Below are 23,015 nucleotides of genomic sequence, written 5' to 3'. Positions count from 1 at the left end.
CCCAGCTGGAACTTGAACTGGCGACCTTCTTGCTTTGAGGCAACAGTGTTAACCACTGAGCCACTGTGCTGCCCCGAATTGCCTACCACAGCCATATCATCCTGCAGCCCAAGCAGTTACTCACTGAAGCTAAGCAGGGCTGAGCTTGGCCAGTACCTGGATGGGAGACCACATGGGAAAACTAGGTTGCTGTTGGAATTGGTGTTAGTGAGGCCAGCAGGGGGCGCTCAACCTGTGGTCTGTGTGAGTCCTAACGCCCTAGTAAAAGTGAAGGGGACACTACACTGTCAGTGATCACCATCTTCCGGATGAGATGTTAAACCAAGGTCTTGATTCCCTGTGGTCATTAAATATTCCATGGCATATTCTCCTAAAGAGTAGGGGTGTAACCCTGGTGTCCTGGCTAAATTCCCTCTCGGCCCTTACCCATCATGCTCTCCCAATCATCCCCATCCACCAAATAGAATCTATCACTGTCACTCCACTCCACCAATAGCTGGTGTGTGGTGAAGCACTGACGCTGCTGTCCTGTGGCTGCCGCCACATCATCCAAGTGGATGCTGCGCACTGGTGGTGGTGTGGAGAGACCCCCCTCATGTTTGTGAAGCGCTTTTGGGCGTATGGCCATACACAATAAATTTGATTAATTAATAAGAAAAAAAAGGCAGCAATAATAATGATAATAATCATGTATAATAATAACAATTTGTGTATTAATAATTAATATTGACAATAATAAAAATGAAGCTTTTTGTAATTCTTTTATCAAACTGGCAAAACATTATTAATATTGGTATTATTTTCACAAATTTGCCTTTTATTTATATATATATATATATATATATATATATATATATATATATATATATATATATATATATATATATATATATATATATATATATATATAAACATGTATATATAATTATTATTATTATTTATTATTATTATTATTATTATTATTAAAATTATTAATTCAATAATTATAATAATTGATTAGTGAGCTTGCTTTAAGTTGTTGATCTAAACCAAAAAAACAACACATTTACCAAATTATGAATTCATTATTAACCACATTATTAATAATAATAAAAAAAAATTCTACAGGAAAAATGTTGTTTTTACATAATTGCCAACAGCTTTTCTCCACATTATGCTTCTCGAGTATTTTATAGTTTTATAGTGACTTTGAAGTTTTATTTGCTTAAAAATTATGTGTATGTATAGTTATAATTAATTAATTTTATATATATATATATATATATATATATATATATATATATATATATATATATATATATATATATATATATATACAGTTGAAGTCAGAATTATTAGCTCCTCTTTTATTATTTTTTTTTATTTTATAAATATTTCCCAAATGATGTTGAAAAGATTTAGGAAATGTTCACAGTATGTCTGATAATATTTTTCTTCTGGAGAAAGTCTTATTTGTTTTATTTCAACTAGAATAAAAGCAGTTTTAATTTTAAGGTCAAAATTATTAGTCCCTTTAAAATTATGTTTTTCGATAGTCTACAGAACAAACCATCGTTCTACAATAACTTGCCTAATTACCCTAACCTGCCTTGTTAACCTAATTAACCTAGTTAAGCCTTTAAACGTCACAATAAATCAGTTATTTGAGATGAGTTATTAAAACTACTATGATTGGAAATGTGTTGAAGAAATCTGCTCTCCTTTAAACAGAAATAAATTAACAGGGGGGCGAATGATGCTGATTTCAACTGTATATAATGACTAATATAACTAATTTCTTATTTTAATCTATTCATGTAATTAATAAACATGTAACAATAAAACAAACCTCTATATGCATATAAAATAGCTGTAGCAAAAATATGATACTCTACATATGCCTCAAATTACGCTAATAATAATGATAAACTCAAGCTAGTGTTAATTCTGTTGATTTGGAGATGAAACACATGCGTGAGTGATGTTCCTCCACTGATCTGAGGTCAGTCTAGAGCTGAAGCTGTAGCTGTCGTCCTTCATCTCTCTATTGTCTGATTTCTAAAGCGTCATCATCTGTGTGTGTGTGTGTGTGTGTGTGTATGGAGACTGGATGTGTGTGAGTGCAGTATTTCTGATGGATCCAGCGCTCTAGTTCTATAGAGCGCCTGCTTTTAACTCCTCTTTTTAAGTATTCAGACTGTAGTTAGTTTCATATTTCATCAATTATTGAAGCGATGCTAGTCTAAACCACTGGAAGGGCCTAAAAGCCACAATTATACAGGCACATCTCAAAGAAAAAAAAAAAGAATTAAAAATGAATTGAATTGAAAGTGAAAGAGTTTAATCTACATCAGTGTTTCTCAACCACGTTTCTAGAGTATCACCAACACTACATGTTATGGATGTCTCCTTTGTCTGTCACGCCCATTACAGCTCTTTCAGTCCGTTAAAGGTGCTGTATGTAAGTTTTGACTTTTCTAAAGCACAAAAACACCGTCATATGTGTGCAGATATTTCAGAAACATGCTCAGTGCACATTCTTGTTTATCTGGAAAGCAATGCTGAAGTCAGATATTCTGCTTTGACAATGTGTGTTACGTGCTGGAACGTTTGTTTTGGTCATTTAAACCGCCCAATTCCAGTTTAGCCAATTATATTTCAGCATCCGGGTTGCCTTGATGGAAAACAGCGTATTTGATTCATTCAGTCAGGAAGGCTCTCAAAGCATTCGTCCGTGACTGAAATGTGAGACATATGAGGGCATACATTTATACCTATAAGCAGGGTGCGAATTACAGAGGGGGTTTGACGCCTTTAATTAATGCTTGATCCCACCTGAGGGACCTCAAAACAAGATGATTGGAAGGATCTGCCCTTTAATAGTTAGGAAATTGTTTGCTCTGATCTGTATCTTAAATATTATTAATAATTAAATTAATAGATAACTTCAATATACATTTGAACACCCCTATAATGATTTGTAACATTGTGAATGCATGTTTGCGCCAAAAAATATGAGTTATTCAGTTTGAAACCTGCAAATCTTGAGCATCCACAGACGGTGTAAGTGTTCACAAAACATGTTTATTTAAAAAAAAAAAAAAGGCATTTGCATTTTATTATACATTGGCTCGCACATGGAAGTTAAACGTTAAATAAAAAAAAATATGTGCAGTCTTCCATGGTTAACCAGTCATAGGTGCAGCAAACCTGACATTGTTTATTTAATATCACACGTCATTGAGAACTACTCAAGATCCCTCAAAACACGCAACCTCCGGTGGACAGTAGCAGACTCTGAAATGAGAAGCAGATTCAGGGTTCCACATGAGGTTAATAATTTGCAAATAATATAAATATTACTAAACATAACCATTTGATGAGCAGGTTACATTGAAACCCTAGTTACATTGTTACATTGAAACCTCAGCTACGCGTCGAGATCACAGTGATAAGCAATTTGGCTTTGCAACATGACAGAAATCTATTTACAGCCATTCAGAAGCACAGAATGGTGCCCTCACTGCACTCCAATGAAATGGAAAGGTTGATAATCTATTTATTACACGTTAAACCTTTTTACATCATTAAATGTAGATGCTGAGTCACTAGCTTTGTTTCCATCCACCTATTTTTATGCGCATTTTGTATATGCGCATAATAAACCGGTTGATAGAAATGGCAAGATGCGCACACATTTTGAAAATGCGCATGAAAAACATATGCGCATAACTGAGTAGGATAAACTGTTTAATCGGTAAGAAAAGATGCGCACAAACTACAATAGAAACACTTTTTCCGAACAAATTCCAGTATGCTCGTTAAAAAAAAAAAAAGTCGTGAATTTTTTTTTTTTTTTTTTTAAGAGATCATGTGATGATAAAAATGTATGTGAATGGACAAACCAGCAGGCTGAGCACACTGTAAACCATCTGAAATGTTGTTTTGGTCATTCTAAATCGCCATAATCGTTTCAGTATTAATGTTATTATATTAATAATGACCTCCAGCACTGTGAAGAGTGTTTGCGCTCCGTGTCTCACGCCTTCAAACTCCACCACACATTCACTGCACTGTCTTCTGAGGCGCAAGTCGTTTAAATAAAGAAAATATTGACGCAGCTTTTCCTACCGCAGCAGATTCTGTGTTTACTGTTGATATTTGGCGCCAGTTAATCAGGAAGTGATGATTTTGTTCTCTTTGACTCAATTAATGGAAACGCTGCTTTATTCGCACGCCTCTTATGCAATATTCCAGTTATGCGCATAAATTTAGCTACTGATATGTTTTGGCTTGCACTGAGTCTAAAGTTTAATTTTAAACGTTTTATTTTATTGTCAAGATCTGAGGTGCTGCTGCTTTTAGTATTAGGGCAATAAATGTGATGTAAAATGGCATCCAGACTCGCATTATTAGCTTTTAGCACAGTATAAAGCACATGAGCTGTACCTGAGCTGAGCATTGTCAGTTTTCTGTTGTTCAGCTGCAAGAAACAGAAGCTGGTTCTAATTTATTCATTTCAAGTGTTAGTTAGACCAAAAACTCCTTTTAATATATGGAGAATATCCCTTCTATCGTGTGTCGTTGCTTTTATTTAGAACACGACTTAAATCAGCCTTTAGGCTGAATAGTCATGCCCCTGTTGTTGTCTTCAACCTGGCAACCTGCACTTGAGTGTGTATTGAACCAGGCGTGCAATACCTAGTTCAACCACTGGGTGTTAAACGTACATCAGGGATGTGATTCTTCTATATATTTCCATATTTTCCGAACTCAATGGGGTGACCCCTGTAATTTGCATTAATCCAATTTTTATTTTTATTTTTATGCAGACGACCTGCTTCATTCCTAACATCTTTAGGGATTTAATGGTAGAGCTACCTCGGCTCCTGTGTATATAACATAACGATATCGTGTAGTCCTATAATGTGACAAAGCCGCTGACAATATGCAATATTATGAAATCGCTTTGAATGTGCGCAGCTGTGCACTATTTTCACGACCACATGCGCTCTATGTACATTCTAAATACAGCTGCAGGACGCACATTTGTGTAGTCATCTGCATGTCTTCACTACTAATTTAATACCTGAAAATGTCAAGTTTAGATGATATTACAAATTTATAAAAATATATTTAATTAATTAAAACTATTAAAAACAGGGACTACGCTAAAGGAAAAGGAAAATGATAAACTCTTATTAGCGATGTATGATTTTATTTTCAGGGTGGAATGTTAAAGTATTTTAGGCTACATCAGGCGTGTCCAAACTCTGTCTTGGAGGGCCGGTGTCCTGCAGATTTTAGCTCCAACTTGCCTCAACACACCTGCAAGGATGTTTCTAGAAAGCCTAGTAAGAGCTTGATTAGCTAGCCCAGGTGTGTCTGATTTGGGTTGGAAATAAACTTTGATGGACACCGGCCCTCCAGGACCAAGTTTGGACATGCCTGGGCTACACAATTCATTCATTCATTTTCTTGTCGGCTTAGTCCCTTTATTAATCCGGGGTCACCACAGCGGAATGAACCGCCAACTTATTCAGCAAGTTTTTACACAGCTGATCCCCTTCCAGCCCCAACCCATCTCTGGGAAAGCTACACAATTCATAGGACTTAATATTTTTAGTTCGAATTGTTGACTGACTAGTGGTTTATTTATCACATTGGAATAAAAATATGATAAATCAATTATATTATTAGTGTAAAGTTTATATATTATTATAAAATAATAATAAATTACAGGGAAAGTTATATTCTGTTGATATAAGCAAACTGAGTTAGTGGCGCCATCTAGCGGCGGTGTGTGGATCCTGTCTTTATTTATTTTTTTGACCTCGGCTGATCACATGCCTGTTACATACTGCACCTTTAATGAGCTGATGATCTGAATCAGGTGTGTTTGGTTAAGGGGATATGGAATATGTGCAGAGCTGGTAGTCCTCTAGGAACGTGGTTGAGAAGCACTGATCGATTTCACTTACAGTAGAACATCAAAGAATTTGAACTGTCAGAAAAATATGAATTAAAAATAGAATGAATTCTGTGACATTCTAATTTTTTTGAGATGCGCCGGTGCATTGCGTTATGGGTAATAATATCAAGACTAACAACATATGACTCTTCGATTTTTCTAAAAACAAATAAATCAACACCAAATATTTATTGAAATACATGTTTTAATCCAACGAGCCTGTGGAAATGAGTTTAACCCCTGGGGAGATGGTCTCTTTTTATTTTTGTTTCGTTTATTTTTTTCCGACTGATCGGTGTAAAGCGAGCGGTCCTGTACATGTGTGAATATATCCTCTCCTCTGTCCAGATCAACCCATGATTTTAGTATCAGAGCAGAAACTCTTTATTTACTAGAGCTGATTTGTATGTATAGTCAAATGTGCAGAGATGTTGAGCAGTTGAATAAATAATTCTATGGGAAACCACTTGTGTTTGCTGCTTTTCTGTTCGCAATGAGATAAAAATCTAAAAGTCTAGGCTTGAAAGATATTAGCAACATGCTAAATAATGCTGCTACAAACATAACATGAAAAAACATTAGCAATTAATGCTAATGAAAGCAATGTATACTGTCATTTGCTAATATTTGTTAACGTTGTAACAAGACATTGCTAATGTGTTTCTAGCGGTTTTAATATTTTTTAACATAATAACCGCTAGAAACGCATTAGCGTTGTCTTAGTGTTGCGATTGTTAACCATTAGAATCATTGCTAATAATATGTTAGCACTGTTAAGCAGGTTATGTTGTAAGTTGACAGTAAGATTGGTAAAAATGTTAGCAACATAACTGTAAAATTTGCTAAATGCTAACAACTAGCTTTATGTTTGCTACATGTTAGAAACTTGATGGTGAAATGGTTGTTGATGATATTTTTCATGATATACATATTAGCTGTTAACCTGCTAGCAACTTTGTGCTAGGATTGGTAATTAGAATAGTTAGCATCGTTGACAGAAGGAAAGTAAAAAATGTTAGTGACACAATTTCATGTTAGCTACGCTAAAACTATCTTAAACACATGTTAAGTTGGGCTAGCTACATGTTAGAAACCTGATGGTGTAATGGTTGTTGACAATATATTAATACTAAAATGTTACAAAACATACTAGCAACATTATGCTAGGATTATATGTTAGTTTTTGTTAGCAACATTATATAAACTTTAAAACATTAAAAATGTGTCCATTGTTTGTTTGTATGTATTACCATATTTGCAAACAAACATGCTAATGTGGGTTTGCTAATGCATGCTAGAAACATGTTAAAACTTTTAAAAATATTGAATTGTTATAAAAAAACTACTTTAGGCTACAAAGATGTTAGCAGAATGCTAATCAGTGCTATTAAAAATACAATAATACAAAAACATTAGCAATTCATGCTAGCATGACGTCAATTTAATATTCTAATATTTGCTAACATTATAACTGCTAGAATCACTAAGACATGGCTAATGTGTTTCTAGTGGTTATATTTGTTAACATTAGCGATGTCTTCGTGTTCAGACAATATTAAACATTAGAATCATGCTAACAACATGTTAGCACTGTTAAGCAGGTTTAGTTGTAAGTTGACAGTAGTATTGGTAAAAATGTTATTAACATTATTATAATTGTAAACTGCTAAAATTTGCTAAATGCTAACAACTAGCTTTATGTTAGCTACATGTTAGAAACTTGATGGTGAAATGTTTGTTGATATTATTCATGATAAACATGTTAGCTGTTAACCTGCTAGCAACTCTGTGCTAGGATTGGTAATTTGTGTATTAAATATGTGATGGTTAATATCTTGTTAGCATAAAATACCAATTTTGGTAAAAATGTTGTGCTGTTAGAAATATGCTAGCAACATATTTATGTTAGGATTATGTCAGTGTTAAACATTAGCAACATGCTATGTTACATTTAAGATTTCAATTGCTATTACTTCATAACAGAGAACCGCTAGAAACATGTTAGCAAGTCTCAGTGTTTGAATTGTGTTAAACATTAGAATCATGCTAACAATATGTTAAATAAATTAGAATAGCTAGACATTACCAAATGTTAATTAATGCGTGTCATTTTAAATATGCTAAAAGCAAAATCAAACACACTATTTAACCTTTATTTACCTCAGTCTAGACTTTTCTGTATATTAACCTCTTTTACTTGTGTTTGGTCACCGTTTACAGGTTTTTAATCATGTATTGTTGTTTTTTCAGCTTTATTTCATAATTATAATGCCATGATTTCTGGACAAGCACGTAAACAAAACACAAAGACTCCCTCCAGATGTACTGAATATCAGCTCATTGCTTTATTATCATATCGATTAGCTTCAGATCATCTCAGCAAGTGAGAGAAGTAAATTAAGTATTGTACAATGATGTTTTAATATAAAACAAACCTAGCACTGTACATCAGCACCAGAGATGTGAACCCCTGACTGATCCTGTGTGTGAGACTTATGAGGGCGTACATTTCAGGGCCGGAGTGGGACTCATTTTCAGCCCTGGAGTTTCAAGCCAGACCGGCCCACCTCAGTTTCTATATTAAAATAAGGTCATTTCCACTTCAGTTTCTAGTGACACTATCACGTCTTTTTCAAGAAAACAGCTGCTTTAGAAATTCAAATGTTCAAAAGCCCTAACAGTATTATATGTCTTAACAATAAAGATGAAAATAATAAAAATAATAATAATTTTCCAGGTGAGATTCGAGCACGGGTCTGATGGCTTAGTAACGCAACGTGTTTACCACTGGTCCACTATATCGCTAATGCAGCAGGAACAAAAAAAAAAGTATTGGACTGTGACCTGCAAGACACGGTATTACTTTCTATTGATGGCTTAATCTTTTTCTCCCCTTTTTAGATTTCTGATCAAGTTATGTCAGCTTTATTAATGTAGTGAATCATCTGATTTTCATTGAGCAGGTGTATTATTAATATTGATTATTCGAATTCGCTGTTTGGGCTCGAATGATGATAGTTAACGTTAGTTAACCTGCAGGCTGCATTTTGCTTACCGGGCTGCGAGAAAATAAATAAGAAGAGCGGCGCTGCGGCAAAATAATGAAGAAAAAGAGTGAAGGAGTGAAGCTATGGTCAAATAAATAAATAGATGAAAAAAAGTGCGACTGCTGAGAGTGCAATCAGCTAGGGACACCGGCCCTCACGGCCAAAAAAAACTGATTGGCCCACCGGGAATTCTCCCGGTGCTCCCGATTAGCCAATCCGAGCCTGATACATTTATACCTATAAGCAGGGTGCGAATTACAGGGGGGTTTTGGAAACAGCTCTGCTCGGGTCAGATTTTGTTGCTGATTTCCAATATCCCCATTCATTTAGATAGGGCTTGGTTGAGCTGCCCGAGGGTGTTGCAAATATGGCTGCTGAACTGACTTTCCTTAAAAGGGATTTTGCTGTCAGTGTGGACCCTCTCCACAACCCTGTTGTGTGTTTAACAGTGATCAGCATCTTAAATCATTTAAAGTTTTTAATATTTAGATTTAAAAAAATGTACATTTATATGTATTTATGTATGTATTATACAATCTTTGCATCAAATTACAAAAATAACGAATGAGCGCTTGTGTGAGGTGTGTGTAATGCAGCATCTATGGGAGCAGGACAGTACATTTAACATTAGCCGGCAGCTAGCTCTCACATGGTCGCCCACTGAAGCTAAGCAGGGCTGCGCCCGGTCAGTACCTGGATGGGAAACCACATGGGAAAGCTAGGTTGCTGCTGGAAGTGGTGTTAGTGAGGCCAGCAGGGGGCGCCTAACCTCCGGTCTGTGTAGGTCCTAATGCCCCAGTACAGTGATGGGGATGCTATACTGCTCAGTGAGCACTGTCTTTCGGATGAGATGTTAAACCGAGGTCCCGACTCTCTGTGGTCGTTAAAAATCCCAGGATGTCCTTTGAAAAGAGTAGGGGTTTAACCCCGGCATCCTGGCCAAATCTGCCCACTGGCCTCCTAAGCATCCCCATATTCAATTGGCTTCATCGCTGTCTCCTCTCCACCAATTAGCTGGTGTGTGGTGTGTGGTCTGGCGCAAAATGGCTGCCGTCGCGTCATCCAGGTGGATGCTGCACACTAGTGGTGGATGAGGAGATTCCCCCATTGTGTAAAGCGCTTTGAGTGCCCAGAAAAGCACTATATAAATGTAAGGTATTATTATTATTAACATTATTCTCTCTTCCGGCTGCCGTTACCAGTCTCTTACTATTGTTTTCTTCTTTCTAAAAGTCTTGATAACACCGTCTTGGAGTTTTTCTTTTATTATTTCAGCAGATAGGATGGTAGAATAATGATTTGTTGTATGGGGTATATGCCGAAGCATGCTAATAGGACTTTTAATTTGCCAGTAACCTGGGTTAAGCACAAACGGCGAATGGAATGACAATGCAAAATCCGGCGCGTTTAAGGTCTGTTTTCTTTAAAAATCAGCGATCTCCACGGGCTGAGTGATATCCGATTTAAAGTGGGTCTCAGATTGTACAAGAAGCACTGCGTTACATTACATTTCCCCCACTATATCTTTATAATATGAGCATTTATTTTACCCCAGTATGTTCAATGGAGCTTCTGCGCTAGCCTGCCGATTCTGACGGGCGCGTGCGAGTAAACAGCTTTTTGTCTCGTTTTACGCTTGAGCAACTAAATGAATGCTAAAGTTTATTTAACTGAATGTATTTTAATGACATTACAACATCGATGCTGTATAAGAAACCGTATGAAATGGAAAAAAGTTCACAATAACAGGTCACCGGAAGTGTATCAGCATGGGAACAGCACTAGCTCGGCATATACCCTATTCTCCCATTCACTGCGCTCTGAGTTGACCAATCATGACCAGTTGTGCTGCAGAGAAACACGCAAATGTGAAAAGGCTCTATAGAAAGTCAATGGAGCAGTTTGGATTGTGGCCTAAATGCTCTCTGTATAGTTAATCGTCGATAGTGTGTATGTGGTGTGATGTGAATGAGTGTGCGATGGTCAGTCTGTGGTCTGGAAGCACAGTGGTTCAGTGGTCATCAGTCTGTCCTCCTCCTGCATCTCAGTGAGTGTGTTCTCGTCCTGCAGTCCTTCATTTCTCTCCTCCTGCTCCTGTCCTCCATCCATTCCCATCATGCTCTGCTGCTGCGCCTCGCCCTCATGATCCTCACACTCCTCCTCCTCCTCTGTTTCTCCACGTTCATCGCCATCCACACCAGGAGAACCAGAACCTGAAGGTAAATATAGTTGAAGTCAAAATTATTGGCCTTTCTATATATTGTTTCCCTCATTTCTGTTTGATAGAGAGAAGAATTTTCTAATGATAATAGTTTTAATAACTCATTTCTAATAAATTTGTTTTCTCTTAGCCATGATGACAGTAAATAATGTTTGACTAGATATTCTAGTAATCAGCTTAAAGTGACATTTAAGGCTTAACAAGGTTAACTAGGGTAAAGTTATTGCAATTAGGCAAGTTATTGTATAACAGTTGTTTATTCTGGAGACAATCCAAAACAAGTATTGCTTAAGGGGGCTAATAATATTGACCTTAAAATGGCTTTAAATCAATTAAAAACTGCTTTTATTCCAGCTGAAATAAAACAAATAAGACTTTTTCCAGAAGAACAAATATTATAGGAAATACTGTAAAAAAATTCCGGAATCTGTTCAACATCATTTGGGAAATATTTAAAGAGGAAAAAAGAAAAATTCACTGGAGGGGAAATAACTCTGCTATCATCTATATACTCACTGGCCATTTTATTAGGTACACCTTACTGGTAGCGGGTTGGACCCCCGTTTTGCCGTCAGAACTGCATTAATCTTTCGTGGCGTAGATTCAACAAGATACTGGAAATATTCCTCAGAGATTTTGCTCCATATTGACATGATAGCATCACGCAGTTGCTGCAGATTTGTCGGCTGCACATCCATAATGCAAATCTCCCGTTCCACCTCATTCCAAATGTGCTCTATTGGATTGAGATCTGGTGACTGTGGAGGCCATTTGAGTACAGTGAACTCATTGTCAAGTTCAAGAAACCAGTCTGAAATGATTCACGCTTTATGACATGGTGTGTTATCCTGCTGGAAGTAGCCATCAGAAGATGGAGACACTGTGCTCATAAAGGGATGGACATGGTCAGCAGCAATACTCAGGTAGGCTGTGGCGTTGATGCTCAATTGGTACTAATGAGCCCAAAGTGTGCCAAGAAAATCTCCCCCACACCATTACACCACCACCACCAGCCTGAACAGCTGATACAAGGCAGGATGATCCATGCTTTCATGTTGTTGATGCCAAATTCTGACCTGAGCATCCGAATGTTTCAGCAGAAATGGAGACTCATCAGAGCAGCAACGTTTCTCCAATCTTCTATTGTCCAGTTTTGGTGAGTCTGTGTGAATTGTAGCCTCAGTTTCCTGTTCTTAGCTGACAGGAGCGGCACCCGGTGTGGTCTTCTGCTGCTGTAGCCCATCCGCCTCAAGGTTGGACGTGTTGTGTGTTCAGAGATGCTCTTCTGCAGAGCTCGGTTGTAACGAGTGCTTATTTGAGTTACTGTTGCCTTTCTATCAGCTGGAACCAGTCTGGCCATTCTCCTCTGGCATCAACAAGGCATTTGCGCCCACAGAACTGCCGCTCGCTGGATATTTCCTCTTTGTCGGAGCATTCTCTGTAAACCCTAGAGATGGTTGTGCGTGAAACTCCCATTAGATCAGCAGTTTCTCAGACCAGCCCGTCTGGCAGCAACAACCATGCCTTGTTCAAAGGCACCTAAATCCCCTTTCTTCCCCATTCTGATGCTCAGTTTGAGCTGCAGCAGGTCATCTCGACCATGTCTACATGCCTAAATGCATTGAGTTGCTGCCACGTGATTGGCTGATTAGAAATTTGCGTTACCAAGCAGTTGGACAGGTGTACCTAATAAAGTGGCCGGTGAGTGTATCTATGTGTGTGTGTGTGTATACCGTGTGCGCTGTGCTCTGCTTTGGGCGTCCCATCCTCCTCCTGTGTGGCCAGCGGGCAGCGGTGCTCTCTGTAGTATCGGTGTCGGCTGAATCCTCTCCTGCAGGTGCTGCAGCGGAAGCGGTAGTTGTCCGTATGAGAGCGCTGGTGCTCCAGCATATGAGCACGCCGACTGAACGACTTCTGACACACCTGACACTTGAACGGCTTTATACCTGCAGACAAACAGCACACCATTAACACAGCCACATTCAGAAAAAAAGAAAGTCCTATTTGTTTTATTTCAGCTAGAATAAAAGCAGATTTTAATTGTTTTAAAGCCATTTTAAGGTCAATATTATTAGCCCCCTTAAGCTATATTTATTTTGGATTGTCTCCAGAACAAACCACTGTTATACAATGACTTGCCTAATTACCCTAACCTTACCCTATAATTAACCTAGTGAAGCCTTTAAATGTCACTTTAAGTTGAATACTAGTGTCTTGAAGAATATCTAGTCTAATATTATTTACTGTCATCATGACAAAGAGAAAAGAAATCAGTTATTAGAGATGAGTTATGAAAACTGTTATGATTAGAAATGTGTTGAAGAAATCTGCTCTCCATTAAACAGAAATTGGGAGCAAATATATAAACGGGGGACTTCAACTGTACAACATATTATTATTATTATTTTTTTTTTTAAATCTTTTTATTGTTTTTAGCATAACAAATAATCAACAACATAAACAGAACAAAAAACAACTTAAAAAAATAAATAAATAAAAATAAGGGGGTGTTACAAAGGCCATTTCAAATACAAATAGTCAGACACAACGTAATACAACATCATCCAGAAAGCATAAGGAAATAAATAGAATTACATATGAAACAAAAATTATTTACAGAGAAATGCATAGGCTCCACAATTCGACTTACTCCAGACCAATCTCACTTATAAAGAGTTACAAGTTAGCATTACTGATATAGAACATAATTGGGCTCCAGATTTTTACAAATGTGTTTAGTTTGTTTGTCATCCCATATCGCATTTCCTCCATGGGCAACACGAAACTTCGAAAACAGGCACATAATCTGACTTCCAATTTTGTAAAATTATTTTCTTTAACATGTTATTATTATTATTATTATTATTATTATTGTTGTTATTGGTGTGCTCACCTGAATGTGAGAGGATGTGAGCTTTGAGTTTGTCTGGTCGGTTGAACTCTTTGGTGCAGCCCACATGAGTCCTGCGAACACAAAAACACTGATGTCTGTTTTGCGGCTCGTACTGATGATTACGGTCATATCTGAATGAGTTCGCTCACCTGAACGGACACTTGTACTTCTTGAAGGGCTCGTGGATCAGCATGTGTCGCTTCACTTTATCCTTCCTGTTAAACGTGGCCTCGCAGACGGAGCATTTGAACGGCTTTTCTCCTGGGAAAAAAAAGCACACGTTTCGCATCCGTCACACCTTTACAGCAAATTCAGCCAGCTATTACAGCCCCTTAACTACATTTGATTCATTCTGGACAAATGATTAGGTCTAGAATAGCAAAACCTGTGTGTTTGATTTTGTGCTGCAGCTTGTGAGTGCATTTTTGAAGCGAAATGCTACGAGTGAAATCTGACTCTGTAGGCTGCTTTTACACTGCACTGCTCAAGTGACTCAATAGACTGATGTCACGCGGCCGCCATTTTCAAAAGCGAAATCGAGGCTGCGGTGGGAAGAAACCCGGAAGTATCATTGGGAGTTACATAGGAATGTTGTGTAGCTGGCTGTATATCTTATCAGCGAAGAGAAAGTGAAACAAATTTATAATTTCTCCTCCTTCCTGGTAACCCGAAGGTCCGTTCTGAATGAATGGTGAATGTAATAAGGGATATTAGAGCTCATTTTTAGCTAAGTTAAGGGAAATGGCACAAGTTAGCTAACGTTTTCTTTCCCAAACACACGTTTTAGATGCTATTAATCAAACTCGAGTTAATAAACTGATTCTTTCACTATATTAGACTTGTCACGATACTGAATTAAAAGAAAAACTGCAATTTCACGCTAACATTTAAGGCAATGTTGATGGCTTTCTTAAAACAGCGCTGATAAGCCATTGTGTTCACGTGTTCAACAGAAATGATTGTGATTGGCCGAGAAGGTCATCAGTTCACCCACCGCTGTATACTGAGCACAAACTGACAGACGAGCGATCTGCTTGATGACTCGACTGATCTTGACAGCTGCTTCGCGCTCCAGTCCGTGTATCTGTGTTTGCACTGGGTGAAGAGCGGTAAACTGAGCGCAAACCAAACACAGATACACGGAGACTGAAGCGCGAAGCCGGGAAGATCAGTCGAGTCATCCGCGCTCTGCAGCGCTTCCATGTTAACGGGAAATAGCCGGGTTTACAACTCCAGTAAGGGGACAAAACTATTAACTGTTACAGACAACATGAGGGCGTGCTGCAGAGGACTGCAGTGTTTTCACTCATCTGGCTACATAGACTGAAGCAGGAAAGCGTCCTCACGGTGTTTAACTGGTGCCATGAGCTGAAGCCCAGGAGGACACTTAAGCGCATCACTGAGGTTGTGATGTTGTTTGATGCTAAATTGCTTTTAATTGTTTAAAATAAACTTACTGAATGATATTGAAGTGATGTTTACACCATTTCTGCATTTTGAAATCTCTGCAACAGCTAGAAGTTTGTAGTACACAGCATGTTCCTGGAATGTTTACAGTGCTGGTCCTATACTTCCGGGTTTCTTCCCACCGCAGCCTTGCTTTGGTTTTTAAAATGGCGGCCGCGTGAAATAAGCGTATTTCGATTTGTTTCTCCCATGTGGCACAGATCGCATATGACCCATGTAAATGTAAGCAGGAACAAATCACATGAATTCCGATTTACTCAAATCAGATTCAGGCCTTGTTCATGCCAGGAAATTTATCCGATATGAACCGGATCTGTGTTCTCGTGTCTAGAGTGTAAGCAGGTAGATCGGATTTTCACCTGTCAGTGAGAGTCGCGCGTCATTAAAAACCATTGCGAATGACGTCAAGTCTGACGCTTTCTTTTCAGAACAGACTTCAGCAGAGTCCCAAACCTTAAATCTCATACTCAAGGACTTAAACAGCTTTTATATTGTCATATAGCGCAGATATAAGCATGTTAACGAGAGAGAGAGAGAGCGCAATGTCCGCCACGTAACCAATGCAAACTGATTTAAAACTATTGCATAGCTACATCACGTGCATAAATCACGCCACAGACATTACATTTAGGGTGCTTTCACACCTGTGAATCGATTCAGTTGTTCTGAAACAGAGATTACAAATGTAACATTGTTGCTCTTTGCTCTTGGAGCGGTTCGCTTTCACACTGCAAAGTTTCTAATCGGACCAAAAGAGCTAAAACAAGTCACGTGCAGGGAAACTCTCCTTACATTGGTCAGAGTGTCGGGGTTTATTTTGCAGCGTCCCGCTCAGCTGTCAGGAGAGGTGGTGGTTTGGTGGTGATTGACAGGGTGCACGCGTGACGTGTATGAGGAGATATGCGGTGGGGAGGGGTGAGAAGGGTGCGCGACGATGCCTATTTGAGGACCGGGAGGGAGACGCGAGATTACCGGGAGATCATCACTCGTTTGCGGGCATCCGGAGACTCGCGAAACTTCCCGCCCTACTCATAATTCTCTCTTCATATAGCCGTAAGCCTATTACATATCCATAAAACACTGTGATATAACCGCGCTCGGATCGGATCGCTTTCTCACTGCAATCGAACCGCTCCAGGGTTCGTTTCAATCGAGCCGAGACCACCTCATTCAAGCGATCTCGAAGCGATTACTTTGGCGCGGAACAGAGCGCGATTGCCCTGTTCACATATGCCAAACGAACCGCGCTAACTGGGCAAACGAGACACGTTCCGAAACAAAAGTGTAGGTGTGAAAGCACCCTAAGACTCCTGAAGGTTTAAAAAAGCCTTTATATCAAAAGAAGATGGACAAATGAGAACCTTTCTGTCATAACCTATAGTAAAACAGTCAAAAGCTGAAAACAGATTACAGGAATAGAAAAAAAGAGCGCTCTTTAATTATCAGCTGTTAGTCAGCGCCCGCTCTTTCTTTTTTCCTGGTCATTGCGCCTTTGCCGTGTGCTGTGTAAACGCAGACGATCGGATACGAGTCACTTTTAAAAGATGATGTAAGCAGCTTCTCAAAACAATCGGATACAGTCACTAAATCGGAATCAAGATCTGCAGTGTAAATGCAGCCTATGTGGTGTCAGGGTATTTTCAGCAGTACCTGAGTGGATCTGCGTGTGCAGTTTGAGGTAGTGCTCAGTCTTGAAGAACTTCTTACAGATCTGACACTTGAATTTCCCCCCGACACCGTGAGTGGAGAGATGCCTGCGGAAATAACGCTCGCACGGAAACACCTGACACACATGTACACACAAACACACAGAAAGACAAACACACCGGTTCACATCTGATGACTCGATTTTTTTTCTTCTTTGATTCCTTAAAGGGCCATGAAACCCCCTCGTTTCAGCAGGGTGTTTTCACACCTCTACTTTGGAAAAAGTCAGAAAAGTGGGCGTGTCCAGCTCTGTTTAGGGGGGAGTGTCGGAGGAACTAAAGTGGGAGGGTGTGGGAGTGTCTATTTGTGGTCAATGCGCACAGTGTAATTTTACAACCAAATGTCAGTTTTTTAGTCATCCACATTCAGGTAAACAATTAAAGATTAAAGGTGTGATTTCATGCAACACAAAAAATGTGATCTATATGATTAAATGTCCTTGTGGTTTAGCCTATATAGGTAAAACAAGACGGTGTTTAAAAACACGAATTGCTGAACACAGAAGTAATATACGATTAAACGATCAACGAAATCCTATCGCCGTTCATTTTAATGCATTGAAACATAACCTTGCGACTTTGCGATATATTGGCATTGAACAAGTGAAGGTGCCGAGAAGGGGTGGCGATGTTGACAGACTTTTATTACAGAGGGAAGCGTTTTACATTTACACACTAAACACTTTATCCCCGAGAGGTTTGAATTTAGATTTTGATTTAAAATCTTTTTTGTAAGTGTTTGTGCATTCTATATTGTTGTATACTTTTCCCAGAGATGGGTTGCGGCTGGAAGGGCATCCGCTGCGTAGAGACTTGCTGGATTGGTTGGCGGTTCATTCTGTTGTGGCGACCCCGGATTGGTAAAGGGACTAAGCTGACAAGAAAATGAATGAATGAATTGTTGTATACTAAATATGTACATAATGTTTTTTGCCCCTAGGTCTACTGGCTTTGTTTGAGTGATGTAATTTTGTGCAGGTGTGATGTGCTATATCTATCTAGCCTATAGAATACTGTCTCCGAGGAATTCTATAGTGAGAATTTGTATTTGTATTTTAAATGTCTGTTTGTAATTGTATTCATGTTTTTCACATTGTTTAAGATGTATATTATTGTATGCAATTGTTCCTGTTTACCGGCTTGTTAGCTGATTGTGATAATTGACTGCAGGTGCTGTGTAGAGCTGTTTGTCTATTTCTGGAGGACTTCCATTTGCAACGCTTTACCTGATGAAGACCATGTCGGTCGAAACGTAGTGTTTTTGTAATTTTGACTAATAAAAATTTTTTGAGAGCTAAAGTGGCAGTGTGCCGACCTACTTTGAATGTTTAACCTACATGGACATCTGTAGTGGAATTATTTGCCAAATTATTAAATGGTGGACTTTAACTGCAGTTTGGCTCTTTCATTCAGGGAATTCATTCATGCCCCTCGCGACAAACGAGATACTTGATTCGAGGAACTGCTGCAAGCGTGTATTTTTCATGCAATGTTTGATACCGCACGGCGAATGAGAGAAAAAAAAACCTCCGCATTTCCCGGAAACTTAGATGCACACGACAGGTAGCATCAGAAAGCCGCGTGTGTTATTCCGGTCACAAAATGCGGAGCTAACATTTCTGCACTCAGTGCAATAGTTAACTTAATTCGATACGAACAAACTGAATAAACAAAGAGCACTGGTCGCTCACTTACCAAATCTGTAGAGACAGGACAATCACCAGCAACTAGAGCCGCGTCTTTATGGAGAGAATACTACAAGCGAATCCGGATCTCAGCGTTTGCAGATGAGAACAGCTCTCAGGTAAACAATAATCCTCCTTAGACACGTAAGTTATTGTTGTCGAGCGTCGCGTACACTGTTAATCCACACGTGACTCCAGCTGCGCTCTCACAGAGAGAAAATGAAAACGAAACTTAACGGCAGCAAACTATAAAAGCAACACTTCACGCTTGTTTTGCCAACACAACGGGAGTTGAGGTTAAGTTTTCACTTAACCTCCTTTCTGAAACGGGATCCAGATCACCTACTGCACCTTTAACTTCAGCTAACAAATCAGTTTTTGAAAGTATATTTTAGTATTAATCACACGATGCACTTTTATTATTCACATACTATAAATGCGCTAATTATGTGAATTATATTTTAAAATATAAAATATTCAGAACTTATTTTTTATTTCAGCTAACAAATCCGTTTTTAAAGTATATATTAAGTTTTCATTGATGAACACGCTCTATTTTGTTTGTTTTAATTTAGTTTTGATTTAAGCTTGTATTCTAATATTATTTATATTTACATAGATTTTTAATAGCAGTTTTATTATTTATACAACAGTATATTTATTAACATTTATTATTTATTAACATTTATTTATGTATTTTTTTGTATTTATGAATATTTTTATTTTGAATATTTAAAAGAAAATTCATTTTAACCTATTTATTTATTTATTTATTTATTTGACATTTACATCACAATTACACTGGACAACCAAATGCATTTGTTTAAAGGGCCATGAAGCCCCCTCGTTTCAGCAGGGTGTTTTCACACCTCTACTTTGGAAAAAGTCAGAAAAGTGGGCGTGTCCAGCTCTGTTTAGGGGGGAGTGTCGGAGGAACTAAAGTGGGATGGTGTGGGAGTGTCTATTTGGGCACGCGCGAGTTTCAGTCAAAATACACACACATAAGAAAGTGATGGTGTTTAAACTTAAAAAGTGAGTATGTTAACCCTGAAATAAGAGAAACTCTGAGTTTTCCATTTCAAAATGGCAGGTTTGTCAACAACAGCGATTTTAAGACTTTCTAAGGCCTTAAATTTTGATTTTAAAATTTTAGACTTTTTAAGACCCCGCGGAAACCCTGATATTAAATATATTGATATTAATTATATATTTTTATTGTGGGCGAGGCAGTGGCGCAGTAGGTAGTGCTGTCGCCTCACAGCAAGAAGGTCGCTGGTTCGAACATCGGCTCAGCTGGTGTTTCTGTGTGGAGTTTGCATGTTCTCCCTGCCTTCGCATGGGTTTCCTCCGGTTGCTCCGGTTTCCCCCACAGTTCAAAGACATGTGGTACAGGTGAATTGGGTAGGCTAAATTGTCCGTAGTGTACGAGTGTGTGTGTGTGTGAATGTGTGTGTGGATGTTTCCCAGAGATGGGTTCCGCTGCGTAAAAACTTGATGGATAAGTTGGCGGTTCATTTCGCTGTGGCGACCCCGGATTAATAAAGGGACTAAGCCGACCAGAAAATGAATAAATATATTATTATTAGGAATATTTAATAAGCTAAAAATGCTTAATGAAATAATAATAATAATAAATGCACAAATACTTAATTTATTTGGAAGCTGAATTAAAAAAAAAATGAAGCCAAGAAAAATAAAGTTATGTTTGGTTGAGTAATTTTAAACAAAATAAAATATTTAAAAAGGTATAATTCACATCATTAGTAGATTATAGTGTATGAATGCTGACGGCGCTGACCTTCTGGCAGTGTGGACAGGGGTAGTTGTGTGTGGCGTTCAGCAGATGTTGCTCCAGAGCCTCCTGTGTGGAGTATTTACTCTGACACTTCATACACCTGAACACATCACACACACATTAAACACACACACGTTAAACACGCTTGCATGCAGTATTGTGAATGTGAGTGTGTCTGTCTGTCTGTTTGTCTGTCTGTTAGTGTGTGTTAGGGCTTCGGCTTGGTGTGTTCCAGCCTTAAGTGTGAGTGTGTGCGCGAGTGAGATCACACATCAGATGTGTGTGTGTGTGTGTGTATATGAATGAGTGTGTTTCTGTCTATGTATGTGTGTTTGATTGTATGTGTGTGTCTGTTTGTATGGTTGTGTTTCTGTCTCTGTGTGTGTTTGTTTGTTCTGTGTGTGTGTGTGTGCGCGAGTGAGATCAAACATCAGATGCGTTTCTGTCTGTGTGTTTGATTGTATGTGTATGGTTGTTTGTGTGTGTGTGTGTGTGTGTGTGTGTGTGTGTGTGTGTGTGTGTGTGTGTGTGTGTTGAGTTAGTGAGTTAGTGAGTGAGTGAGTGAGTGAAAGCGTGAGTGAGTGAGTGAGTGAGTGAGTGAGTGAGTGAGTGAGCGAGCGAGTGAGTACGTACGTACGTACACGCGCGCGCGAGTGAGATCACACATCAGATGTGAACGTGTGTGTGTTTGTTAGTGTGTGTCTGTGTGTATGTGTGAGTGTGTTTCTGTCTATGTATGCGTGTTTGATTGTATGTGTGTGTCTGTGTGTAGGGTTTTGTTTCTGTTTGTGTGTGTTTGATTGTTCGTTTGTTCTGTCTGTGTGTGTGAGGGTTTGTGAGAGTGTGCGTCTGTTGGTATGTGTGTGTGTGTGTGTGTTATGGGCCTTCAGCTTGGTGTGTCCCAGCCTTAAATGTGTGTGTGCGTGTGAGTGAGTGAATGTGTGTGTGTGTGTGTGTGTGTGTGTGTGTGTGTGTGTGTGTGTGTATGACACACCTGTAGTAGCTGGTCTCCTTGCGCTGGCTCTGCTGTGGACAGAAGCTGTGTGTGTACTGGTGCAGGCCGAGCTCAAACAGCGATGGGAAGACTTTGCTGCACTGGTGGCAGCGGTATGTCAGCTGCTCCTGGTGTGTGTGGATGTGCTCCAGGAACTGATCCAGCTTCTGAAACGTCTGCGAGCAGCTCTTCAGCACACAGCGGTAGACCTGCAACAGTTCCTCAGGTCAGTCATGCACACCGGCCGCGCTTACATGCGCACACACATCATCCGTTTGTAAAGGTTCACACTTTCATGAGGACTTATTAAATCACTAACAATTTTAAATCCAGGGCCTTTGTAATTGTGTGTGTGTGTGTGTCACCTGCTCGCCCTTGTGCTGCGTCATGTGGGACTTGAGCTGGAAGTAAGAGCTGAATTTGTCAGAGCAGAACTGGCACTGGTATGAGCTGTCGATGAGGATCATCTGCTTATTGAGGCTATTTGAGTTGCTCTGCTTGTCTTCCGGCTGAACCTGGGCCTCCTGCACATCTCCATCATGCTCTTCAGACGCTATAAATCAACACACACACACACACGTTGGTTTTTAAGGACTCTCCATAGGCGTAATGTATTTTATTTTGTAAAAATAAGCTTATTATGTGACCATATTACAGTGGCAGAGAGAGTCTAGCGCACTCTTATTTAAGAAAACACATGCAGTTACAAAAAACACAAGCAAAAGTAGAAAAGATCTTCAATGTTTTGGCAGCATAAGTGTTGTTTAACCCTCCTGATCCTACACCACCCAACCCGCTCCGAGCTGGTATCAAACTAGTGACCTTCCGCATGGGAGTCGGTTGCTCTACCAAGGAGGCTAAAGACCATGGCCTCTAGCATCTGCCGCTACAGCACCATTAAGGTCAGAGAAGTGAGGTTTATCGGCACAGCACTTACTATCTGGCCTCTGCTACACTCACCCCCCTAAACCTCACTCCCATCCGGGTCACGGCACCAATGTAACCCTGCCGGTCCTACGCCACCCAACCCGCACTGAGCTGGTCTCGAACCGGTGACCTTCCGCATGGGAGTAAGTTGCTCTGCCAAGGAGGCTATAGACCATTGCCTCTAGCAACTGTCGCTAGAGCACCTTTAGAGGTCAGAGGAGTGACTCTGCTACACTTGCAAATCCTCACAACGCACGACGGCTTCGCACCCTCTGAGGAAATTTTTGACTTGTTTTCAGTAGGGTTGGGCATCTAAGCTATAATGCCGAT

The 23,015-nt window shown here is 39.2% G+C and overlaps 2 protein-coding genes across 7 annotated transcripts in view; one reads left to right on the top strand and one right to left on the bottom strand.

Moving 5' to 3' along the window:
* Window positions 1–22,077, top strand: part of itchb (itchy E3 ubiquitin protein ligase b) — an 85,590-nt gene extending 63,513 nt beyond the window's left edge. For 2 of the 5 annotated variants that reach the window (XR_015522562.1, XR_015522561.1), the window contains exons 25-26: window positions 11,068–11,216; window positions 17,212–17,451. The gene's annotated coding sequence lies outside the window, so the exon portion shown is untranslated. Of the gene's footprint in view, window positions 650–11,067; window positions 11,217–17,211; window positions 17,452–21,823 lie in introns of those variants that run through there. The other 3 variants (XR_015522564.1, XR_015522563.1, XM_087304970.1) reach the window with 2 other exon arrangements.
* Window positions 10,259–23,015, bottom strand: part of znf341 (zinc finger protein 341) — a 29,921-nt gene continuing 17,164 nt past the window's right edge. Inside the window, 9 exon segments of one of the 2 annotated variants that reach the window (NM_001114573.1) lie at window positions 10,259–10,305; window positions 10,800–11,210; window positions 12,952–13,164; window positions 14,112–14,182; window positions 14,261–14,372; window positions 17,229–17,361; window positions 20,768–20,864; window positions 21,759–21,967; window positions 22,124–22,311. In NM_001114573.1, the coding sequence (NP_001108045.1) occupies window positions 10,981–11,210; window positions 12,952–13,164; window positions 14,112–14,182; window positions 14,261–14,372; window positions 17,229–17,361; window positions 20,768–20,864; window positions 21,759–21,967; window positions 22,124–22,311 (1,253 nt within the window). In that variant the 3' untranslated portion in view covers window positions 10,259–10,305; window positions 10,800–10,980. 2 annotated transcript variants of the gene reach the window in all.

Source organism: Danio rerio, chromosome 23 (genome assembly GCF_052040795.2).
Source record: "Danio rerio strain M-AB ecotype USA chromosome 23, GRCz13ab, whole genome shotgun sequence".
Classification (NCBI taxonomy): domain Eukaryota; kingdom Metazoa; phylum Chordata; class Actinopteri; order Cypriniformes; family Danionidae; genus Danio; species Danio rerio.
The sequence above is the reverse complement of the archived record's forward strand: the minus strand, read 5'-3'. Positions and strand labels throughout refer to the sequence as shown.